Source organism: Anoplopoma fimbria, unplaced genomic scaffold (assembly GCF_027596085.1).
Source record: "Anoplopoma fimbria isolate UVic2021 breed Golden Eagle Sablefish unplaced genomic scaffold, Afim_UVic_2022 Un_contig_7525_pilon_pilon, whole genome shotgun sequence".
Taxonomy (NCBI): domain Eukaryota; kingdom Metazoa; phylum Chordata; class Actinopteri; order Perciformes; family Anoplopomatidae; genus Anoplopoma; species Anoplopoma fimbria.
This window is the reverse complement of record NW_026551418.1, coordinates 76,183-87,095: the sequence shown is the minus strand read 5'-3', so window position 1 is coordinate 87,095 and position 10,913 is coordinate 76,183. Positions and strand designations below refer to the sequence as shown.

Below are 10,913 nucleotides of genomic sequence, written 5' to 3'. Positions count from 1 at the left end.
ACGCTAGAGTTTATTTTCAAAAACAAAATGATATGCAGCCATATTCAATCTTCTAAATTCAGTGATCTATATTCTGACTTCTGTGATGGCTCTTATTTTAAGAGTAATCAGCTGTTCTCGTCCTGCCCTCATGCCCTACAGATTCAGGTTTATTATGACGATTTTGAAACGGCTAACCCTTTAGGTTCTAAGGCGGGGTTGCATAAGATTGGATGTTTATATTTTACACTCCGAAATCTTCCACCTCATCTCAATTCATCTTTGATGAATATACATCTAATATCTTTGTTCCACTCACAAGATGCTAAGAAGTACGGCTTAGACAAAATACTCAAGCCTTTTATAGATGATGTGAAAAAACTTGAGGTTTATGGGATGGAAGTGTCTTTCACAAAAGAGCGCCTCTATGGCACAATATCACAGATTACAGGTGATAATTTGGGTTTAAATGGTATCCTTGGGTATGTGGAGTCTTTTAGTGCCACCTATTATTGTAGGTTTTGTGTTACAGACAAGGCCACAGCTCAGAGTGTATTTTGTGAACATGATCCTAGAGTCATTTTGCGATCTAAAGAACTGAATGAACAGCACTACACACATCTTGAGAATACTGGTGATGGTTCATGTTATGGCATCAAACGCAACAGCATTCTTAATGAGTTACGGTATTTCAGTGTTGTAGATAATGTTGTCGTTGATATAATGCATGACCTCCTTGAAGGTGTGGCACAATATGAGGTTAAGCTACTGTTTGACTACCTGGCAAAGAATTTCCTATCCAGTGAACACATATTATTGAGAATTTATGGTTATAGCTATGGATACTTGGACCGTAAGAACAGGCCAACAAAGATCAATATTCACGGGAATGGGCTTGGTCTTAATGCCAGTCAAACAATGTGTCTTTTGAGAAATATTCCACTCATCTTTGCCAATGTTGTTCCAGAAAATGATAATCATTGGAATCTACTGTTGCTTCTGCTTGATATTGTGTACATAGTCTTCTCACCTAACATCTCTGAGGGAATGACTGTCTACTTGAGGTCTCTTATTGCCGAACATCATACGTTATTCAAACAAATTTACCCCACACACAATCTTATTCCCAAACATCATTTAATGATCCATTATCCCTCTGTTATTAGAAAAATCGGTCCTTTACTTCATGTCTGGACCATGAGATATGAAGCGAAGCACAGATTTTTCAAATCTAGCATTAAAAACTTTAAAAATGTGACAAAGTCTTTAGCATTAAAACATCAGTTAGCTATTGCCTATCATTGGGAGGCGTTCACGGTTAGAGGTATTGAATCAGGACCAGTAAAAACCCAAATGTTAAGTGAATTAGATGAAGAAGAGCTGGTCTGTGAATATTTTCAACTCGATAGGTCCTCTACTGTATCTTCTACTGCATGGGTGAAATGCGACGGCATTGACTATCACATAGGATCTGCTGTGTGTGTAGATGTTGAGGAAGAAATGCCATTGTTTGGTAAAATTGTTTTAATAATCCTAAAAAAGAGGCTATACATTTTGTTCTTATTGAGTTAAATTCTGTGTATGTTGAGCATCTCCATGCCTTTCAAGTTGAAGAAATTGACCATATGTACATTGTAAATCGAGATGATTTGCAGCATCACAAGCCTTTCGACCTGCAGATGTCCTATGGCTGTGACGCATTGTTTTATATTGTACCTGACTGCTGCATTTTGTAAGATGGCGTTGCTGCTGAATTTTGTAAGATGAGTCATGGTGCGATTTTGTCAGATGAGATTTAATTAAAAAAAGTCTAATATAATGCATTTCTAGTAAGTATTTTTGTTCAGGTTCATATGGAAAAGACCAACTAACATTTTGTAGCATAATATAAAGTAAAAACAACACCTATATTGTCAATTTGACACTGGGTGAAATGTTAAAAAATAACACTTTTGGAGTTGATATCAAAGGAAATAACAATAAACTGGTGTTTAAAAATAACACTTTTGGAGTTGATAATAAAGGAAAGGTAACAATAAACTGGTGTTTAAAAATAACACTTTTGGAGTTGATAATAAAGGAAAGGTAACAATAAACTGGTGTTTAAAAATAACACTTTTGGAGTTGATAATAAAGGAAAGGTAACAATAAACTGGTGTTTAAAAATAACACTTTTGGAGTTAAATTTAGGGAAAGAAATAACAATAAGCTGGAGTAAATGATTCCGGCTTGGTGTTCCTGAGGAACTCTTAAAGTGTAACATTTTATCACTTTGTTAGTGTTGTAGTTTATTACACTAATGAAAGTGTCAAATTAACACTTTTGTGGTGGTCCCCATATATACACCCTGAAAGTGTTGGATTTAACTCTTTCAGTGTAAAAATGTCGATTTAAAATTTGCTGTGTATCGTGTCAGCTCTACTTGTATGCACTGTTGGGTACTTTTATCTACATAAACGTCACTTTAACTTTTTCCATGTTTTGTTTGCAAAAACGTCAATTTGTACAGTAACTGGTAAAGATGCATGTCGAATAACTGTAGTGCAAAAATGTATCCAAAACGAACATCCCCATTTTTCATGCAACAAGTCCACAAAGGTGATGGGGGAACAGAACAAAAATATGAGACCTGTGCTGGAAAACAGGCGCGACACATATCCCGCAAGGAAACGCAAATGGAACCAAAGAAGAGACGGCTGGGACTTCCGGTGGGACACACAGAGAGAAATGCACCCCCAAACAAAGTCATTTCATCAGTCCAATAATCGATGCAGAGGGTTGAAGCACGCCACAATTTATAAGGCACTTGGCTATGGGATGAGACTTAAGACCAGGGAAGGAGGAAGAGAGGAAAGAGATTCTACCAAAGCAAAAAGTTCCACTGCTTCATGTGAGAGGTTGAGTCTTTGGATCAGCCATAAGCCTGGATGCAGTATTCTATTATTATATATATATATATGTGTAACCGATGTCTTTCTGCGTTGTGTCTTTTATCTTTGAGTGAGGCACACACAGGAGTCGAGTACTGGAGGTTTATTCAGCGCCGTGCACAATGGCGGTTCTACACGGGGGCCCACGGGGGCCCGTGCCCCTGTGGACATGTCCCTGGCCCCCCCTGTGGCCCCACCGTGCTGACCAAATAAAACAATTATGAATTGATTATGATTTTACACGCGAGTGCCAAAAGCGGAACTAATGCGACGCAACGTTCTACACGGGTAAATTAGAGCGGCGCACCCAAACCATAGACATCATATAGTCTATGACCCAAACACTGTGTTGCTGCTGCTCGGTGAATGCGAGCTCAGCAAATACTCCTGGAGAAAGGAGCTACGATTTCTCCTGTTGCAAAAGTCGAAGGTAAGCAAAACGATTTAATCTTTTATGTGACTTGTTGTTCTTGTTGATCTTCCCGTGTTAAGTAGGGAGAGATGGTTATGCAACGAAGTGTAATGCATGCCCCTACGATTTTTTTCTTCTAATAGCAGCTATCATGAAACGAGGAAAGAATATAGCATCCTTTTTTGCCCCAGTAAACAAAAAAGTGAAAGAAACAGCAGTGAGAGAAACAAGTCAAGGTATTGAGAGAGCTGAGGAGCAGGAAGAGGGAGAGTCGGAGGAGGTTGGAGAGAGGGCATGTGATGAACGTGAGGGCTCTGACACAGAGAGGGACATTTCAGAGAGTGAGAAGGATGAAGAAGAGGGTGAGGAGGAAGAAAACATACAGAGACAGAGAGAGAAACAGCCAGAGGTACAGCAAGTAAATCCATGTGGATCAAGTACTGCAGGTTTGTGATGAAGAAGGTTATTTCTGTTTGCAAAGTAGTGCAATTACAATTTCATTGTAGGTCTACTGTGTATCCTTAAAATTATGCTTTCTGCTGTAAATTCAATTTGTGCCAATATGGCACAAACTTGAACTACATGCAGATATACATGCGTAAGTAAATAAATGTTGTAGTTGTGCTCTATGTTTACTGTACATCTTTCTACAGATATCAGCAAGTCCAAGAATGATGCACCAGTACAGCCGAACTTGAATATATTCCCAACCACTTTGATGGGGGACAGAAGACGGTGCTTCAGGCAAAACTGGTATACTCTTCATCCATGGCTTGAGTATTCTGTCATAATGGACTCTACATATTGCTATGCATGTAGACATTTTAGCACACCAAAGGCCCCTGACACTGTTTTTGTTTCAACCCCTGGGTTTAGAAACTGGAAAAATGCAACTATGAGAAAGGCAGGGTTTTCAGTTCATGCAAAGTCTGAGCGACACAAGTGTGCGATGATAGCATGGCGGGATTATCAAAGTGCTGTTAAAAATGATGCAACACTAGCAGATATCCTTAACAAAGAACACACTAAACAAGTACAAGAAAATCGGGCATACATTAAAACAATTGGGGAAGTGCTGTTACTTACAGCTACACAAAACATAGCACAAAGAGGGCATGATGAATCTGAAGAGTCCAATAACAAAGGAAACTTTAGGGAAATTCTTAGCACAGTTGCTAACCACGACCCACTTGTTAAGAGAAGATTAACTTCTATTAACAATGCAAAGTACACAAGCAAGATCATCCAGAATGAGGTTTTGGGTTGTTTGGCAGAAATGGTTCGTTCTGAAATCATAGAAGAAGTGAAGAACAGTGAGGTTTTCAGCATCATGGCAGATGAAACAAAGGATGTTTCAAAAAGTGAACAGATTTCTTTCACACTCAGGTACTATTACAATGGGGCCATTAAGGAGAGTTTTCTCCATTTTGAATCTGCAGAGAGGTTAGATGCAGCAAGCCTAACTGGAAAAATAGTGAACTTACTGGAAAGTTACGGCCTGAACTACAAAAATAACCTTGTAGGCCAAGCATACGATGGCGCTGCCGTTATGAGCGGTAAACATTCAGGGGTTCAGGCAAGGATCAAAGAACAGGCTAAATTTGCCTTCTACATTCATTGTAGTGCACACTGTCTCAATTTAGTGTTAGTTGATGTAGTCAAAAATGTCCCAGAAACAGAGGAGTTTTTTTCTTTGTTACAGAGCCTTTATATTTTTACCTCTGGCTCATATGTGCACCCAAAATGGCTGTCTCTCCAAAAAGAAATGTATGGCAAAACAAGAGAGTTGCAACGTTTAAGCGACACACGTTGGGCATGCCGATTTCTAGCCCTACGCAACATAATGGACACTCTACCTGCCCTTAAACGACTACTGCAACAGATTGCTCAAGAACGCCACGGTGAAAGAACTGTTGAGGCCCGAGGTCTTCTGCCTCAAATTGACCTACAATTTGTTGTGCACCTTGTCACTCTTAGTAAGTTGTTTGGGGAGACAAAACTACTGTCTGACATGTTACAGTCACAAACTGTTGATCTGGCTAGAGCTGTTGACTTGGTAAATGCTTTAGTCCAGACATTGAAAGACCACAGGCAGGAGTCTTTCTTTGATAAGTTGTGGGATGAAGCATTGACTATTTGTGAGCACTGTGATTCTGCACCATCAGTGGCAAAACGTCAGACAATGCTGAGCACTAGGCTCAGTGGCTACTGCACACTAAGCACTGTTGGTCAGAGGGAGGTAGAACGTGACAAAGCTATGTTTTGCACATCATTTTTCTATCCTGTAATTGACAGGGCTGTGTTCAAAAATCGATCCGCGATCCGATATCGATTCACGCTCAAAAGCACGATATCGATCCAAAAATGTCTGGATCGATCTTTTCCAGGTGACTAAAGGCACTATTTTCTTTGACGCGCAAGGCGCACTATAAAAAGCGAGTGCCCGCTAAACGAAACCGAAACTTTAAAAGCTAGCGAGATGGCTGAAGCGGCACCACTGACATCACCTTCTGGAATGAAGGCTGATGTTTGGCAAAAACTTCGGATTCAGACGTTACGAGGACAAAGACGAACTAGACAGAACAAAAGCAGTGTGCAAACTGTGTCAGACAGAGGTAAAATATAGTGGCAATACCACGAATCTCCGCAACCATTTATCCAGGCACCACGATTGGATATGTTACTTAAATTTCAAATAATACTTGGATTTTTGTCTAAAATAAATACTTGATTCTTGACTCTTCTCTCTCTGTGTCCCTCTTACACGTACACAGATACAATCACAAACACATGGAGCTGTTTTGTCTATGGGACAGTATTTATTTGCATTATGTCTGTAAATAGATCGATATCGAATCGGATCGAATCGGATCGTGACCTTATGAATCGGAATCGGATCGATCCAGGAAATTCGGATCGATATTCCCAGCCCTAGTAATTGACAGCATGCTCAAGGAGTTGAACAGACGTTTCTCCAATACCAACTGTGAGCTCATGACAAGCATACAGTCTCTCAACCCCCAGAGTGATGCCTTTTTAAAGGAGACCAATGTTTTTTCATTTGGCCGTTTGTACAATGCAGACATTGATGATTTAGGGCATGAGCTCCATCAATTTAAGAGAGTTTTGGACAGAAAAATACAGAGTGGTGAAATTACAAAGCCATGCAATACAGTTGAGCTGGTTTGTTTTATTGAGCCATACAGGGAAGTTTTCTTTGAACTCTTTAGACTGTGCAAGATTGCCGTAACCCTTCCTGTAAGCTCAGCCTCTTGCGAACGCAGTTTCTCCACACTGAAACTGATCAAAACCTTCCTGCGGTCCACCACTACTGACATGAGACTCAGTGATCTTGGTGTCCTGAGCATAGAGTCCAGAAGGGCCAAGGCTCTGGATCTGGATGCATTTGTGGACCGTTTTGCCAGACAGCACAACCGCCGTATCCTGTTGTTGTAGTGTAGTGTTTACATTAATAGGTAATGTCACATTTTTATACCCTTTGTTGTACCCTGGAGGTTTGTTCACATTGAATTGACACACTGTATTTGTACCCTGTACTGTATTTTTCATTTTTCTACGGCCCTACCTCCTTTAGCTTCAGGATTTAGGGCATGAGCTCCATAAATTGAGTGGTTAAGTTAAAAAGCCATGCAGTACAGTTGAGCTGGTTTGTTTTATTGGGCCATACAGGGAAGTTTTCTTTGTATTTTACTGATTTGAAAATAAAATAAATAAATCTTTAAATATCATTTTGTGCCTTTTTTTTGTGCCCCTCTGGTTGAACACCGGCCCCTCTTTGGCCCCCCTAGTAAAATTTGTCTAGAACCGCCACTGGCCGTGCATCAGCGCTCACTGACGCTAGCTTAATATATCCTGTGACTTTCAATGAATACATGTAGGGAATAAATTATAAAAATGTAAACAAAGCATAAAATGATCTCAAATAAATTAATTAAATAAAAAGACAGTATATTAAATATATACACTAATAAAGGAAATAAAATATAATAGAGAATTGTCATTTTCCTCTCACACTCATTTTACATATTATACCATAAACAAAGACACATAACGGGCATACCTTTCAAAAGGAGACAAAACAACACGGGCGTCACACACAATCCGGGATATCACTCTCCACTCTACAAAACAAAGGAAGCAAACAATTGACCACACATACCGGATCACACAACTGCATTTGAAATATCAAGGCGGGAAAAAACTAAGCTACCACCGGCTCAAGCTAGTTTACGAGTTAAAAAAAGTCCACCCTTCCAACAGTTCAATGAAATTGTCTACGCACCAGAGAGTTTCTCCCGCGTGCCTAAAAGCACATCGCAAAGCAGTGTGAACCACCACAACCGTTCAAGGGCAACAAACAAGGGGTTAACATAAAAATCTAACGGAGAGAGACACAAACGCAACTCACCAGCTCCGTGCATCAGCGCTCACTGACGCTAGACACACAGGTGCAACGCCAAACCACTCCCCAGGGAAACAAAAGGCATGCCATAGGGAACAACGAAACCAACTTACTTAGGAACCAATATTTGGTGGAGTTCACAATAAAAAAAGGTATGAACAATGATAAAAAAAAATAAAAAAAATCAAATTAAATTTAGCTCGGCTACATATGCATATTTTTATTATTATCTATCCCACTGGTTCGGACTGAAAAGAGCCTTCTAATATTTTTTTTTTTTTTTGAGATGACTTATTTCCAAATCACATATCACTTTAGTGTTAACAAACTTTAATCAAACAGTAAGAGAAAGTACATTTTGGGGGATTATTCTTGGCGGCGGATTAATCCACATCTGGTTCTCCAGTGAGGATGTTGTTGTGTTTTTAACAACAATGGAGCTCTGTGGCTCAGAGGAAGAAGATGTTTCCAATCAATTTTGGGTCATTGGATCATAGCAAATTTAAAAACTTTTAAATAAGCCAACATGTAATTCCAAAAAACAGTGGCTGCTTGGAGGAAACCAAAATTTAAACCAAAATTTAACAAAAAGACGTACAGTACTCTTGGGGAAATTGCTGACAGTAACATACACTGACATCGGGGCAGAACCACGGTGTGTCTCTTTAAACTTTTAGTAGCAGCAGCAGACGTTTCCCTGTGTTAGCCACGTAGCCTAGCCCGTCCTCTCTAGGTACAACTTCATAAACTGTGATAGATTCACATTTCTCGCCTGCAACCGGAGGTCACAGCGCCACCATCCCCACACCCTAGTTAGTGTTAGAGTTAGCGTTAGCATTAGCGAGCATGCATATGGGATGTGGAAAGAAGAGATGACTGACACACTGGAACGAAGATTATGATGAAGATGCTGATGAAGTCTTGTAGTGTGACCTACTGACCTTCGTACAGAGTGGCTCACCACGCCTCTCACACCATGATGTTCCCACTTCACTGTTGGTATGGTGTTTTTGGGGTGATGTGCAGTGCCATTTGACCTCCAAACATGGTGTGTATTATGGCATCCAAAGAGTTCAATTTTGGTCTCATCTGACCAGACTATATTCTCCCAGTATTTCACAGGCTTGTCTAAATGTTGTGCAGCAAACTTTAAACGAGCTTCAACATGCTTTTTCTTCAGCACTGGAGTCTTGCGTGGTGAGCGTGCATACAGGCCACGGCGGTTGAGTGCATTACTTATTGTTTTCTTTGAAACAATTGTACCTGCTAATTCCAGGTCTTCCTGCAGCTCTCCACAAGTGGTCCTTGGCTCTTGGACAACTCTTCTGATAATTCTTTTCACTCCTCTGTCAGAAATCTTGCGAGGAGCACCTGGTCGTGGCCGGTTTATGGTGAATGATGTTCTTTCCACTTCCGGATTATGGCCCCAACAGTGCTCACTGGAACATTCAGAAGTTTAGAAATCCTTCTGTAACCAATGCCATCAGTATGTTTTGCAACAAAAAGGTTGTGACGGTCTTGCGAGAGCTCTTTGCTTTTACCCATCATGATGTTTCTTGTGTGACACCTTGGTAATGAGACACCTTTTTATAGGCCATCAGTTGGGACTGAACCAGCTGATATTAATTTGCACTGACAAGGGGCAGGATTGCTTTCTAATTACTGATAGATTTCAGCTGGTGTCGTAGCTTTCCATGCCTTTTTGCACCTCCCTTTCTTCATGTGTTCAATACTTTTTCCCTGTGTCATTCCATTTGATTACACATAACTTATTTGTTTGGTTTTCTTTGTATGTATGGATTACTTGGGTTGTTACCGACATCTGGTGAACATTTCATGTCAATAGCACCTTTAGAAATATATTTACTGAGAAAAATGGTGACGTGTTCAATACTTATTTTACCCGCTGTATATCCAATGATTCATAGTATAATTGTAGCGAGGCTGGACGAGCCTGGCATAACTAACAAATGTAGGCTCCTCCATTTGTTCCCCGAAGCATTCTTCTCCCCCTCTCTTCAGCTCTCTTCAAGATGTGTCATTTCAGGATGACACATCTTTTTCCCATAATTGTGGAGTGCAAAACAGAGTTAAAATCATTGTCAGATATTTCAGATTGGATTCATCATGTGACCATACTGCCCTCCAGTGGTCACTTGGAAATAACACATATCTGACACGCATAACCTCTGTTAAATTCTGTATACCAAATGTATGTAACTGGAATCCCATCTCTGCATCTATACAAGTGTGTAAGGTCTATTGAGCTCATAGTGAAGAAAAGTATGTGAGTTATTTGTTTAAAACATTAGATTAGTCAATTCACTAAACAAGACCACCGACACTAGGGACAAAGGAATCCCAAATCTTGGCAAAAACAAAGCCATAAAATCAAGCCACACCCTGGGACCTGACACCTATCCTGAACAGATAAAACCAGGAGATTTCCTTTGTTCGCTCTCTTATTTTTTCTTGTCCTCTTGTCCTTTTCGTTTTGTCCGTGTTAGGTGTCTTGTTAAGTGTTATTTTATTTTATTTTAGAACAACAGTTTTGCCAGTATTTTTCCTCCTCAAACTCCTTGGAGCATCTTAGAATTATTCTTTCAAGCAAGCCTTATTTTTAGTGAACATCTGTTGATCTCATGAGATATCAACTTTCAAGATATCAAGCGAGTAGCCTCAGTTATTGAACTATTCAGAGCTAGACCCAAAGACCCAAAGAATTCAGAGACTTTTGCCTGCTGACTGAGGGAGAACCCCGGAGACAGCGGAGAGCCAGCAGAGAGCCACAGGTCCGTGAACCCTCAACTTCACCCTCTTCACCTCCGACGAACCAGAAAGCCCGACGGCAGAGCTGATCTCACCAGGACCGCTGCAGCAACGGCAGAGACCCGCAAAAGGCATCCGGACCCCTCGGCACAAAGTAGGAACATCTCAACTGTACTATGATCCAGAGTTGGTGTAGGAGATATAGAAGCTCTGAATAGTGATATAGATTGACCAGATAGGAGAAAGAGGAGACCTCAACTTTTCTTCACTATTTGATATAATATTGCCTGAGTATTTGAAACCCATTCGTTCATGTTTTGTATTGTTCTTTAATTAATAATCCTGTCAACCTTTCATTTAATTCCCTTTTTAATAAATGACCCATGTATCGCCAAGCCAT

General features: G+C 40.2%; 1 protein-coding gene across 1 annotated transcript; it reads left to right on the top strand.

The window, feature by feature from the left end:
• The first annotated feature begins 3,262 nt into the window (after positions 1-3,262).
• LOC129115528 (zinc finger MYM-type protein 1-like) lies at positions 3,263-6,777 on the top strand. Its single transcript, XM_054626950.1, has 3 exons — positions 3,263-3,339; positions 3,975-5,580; positions 6,606-6,777. Exons 1-3 carry the CDS (start codon positions 3,276-3,278, stop codon positions 6,775-6,777), a joined length of 1,842 nt encoding a protein of 613 aa, XP_054482925.1. The 5' UTR covers positions 3,263-3,275.
• The last annotated feature ends 4,136 nt before the right edge of the window (positions 6,778-10,913 follow it).

Coding starts and splice junctions, on each gene's coding strand:
- LOC129115528 (XM_054626950.1), top strand. CDS start 3,276: ATGCGAGCTCAGCAAATACTCCTGGAGAAAGGAGCTACGATTTCTCCT. Junction 3,340..3,974: donor TCCTGTTGCAAAAGTCGAAG/GTAAGCAAAACG, acceptor ATCTTTCTACAG/ATATCAGCAAGTCCAAGAAT. Junction 5,581..6,605: donor GTAGAACGTGACAAAGCTAT/GTTTTGCACATC, acceptor TTGCGAACGCAG/TTTCTCCACACTGAAACTGA.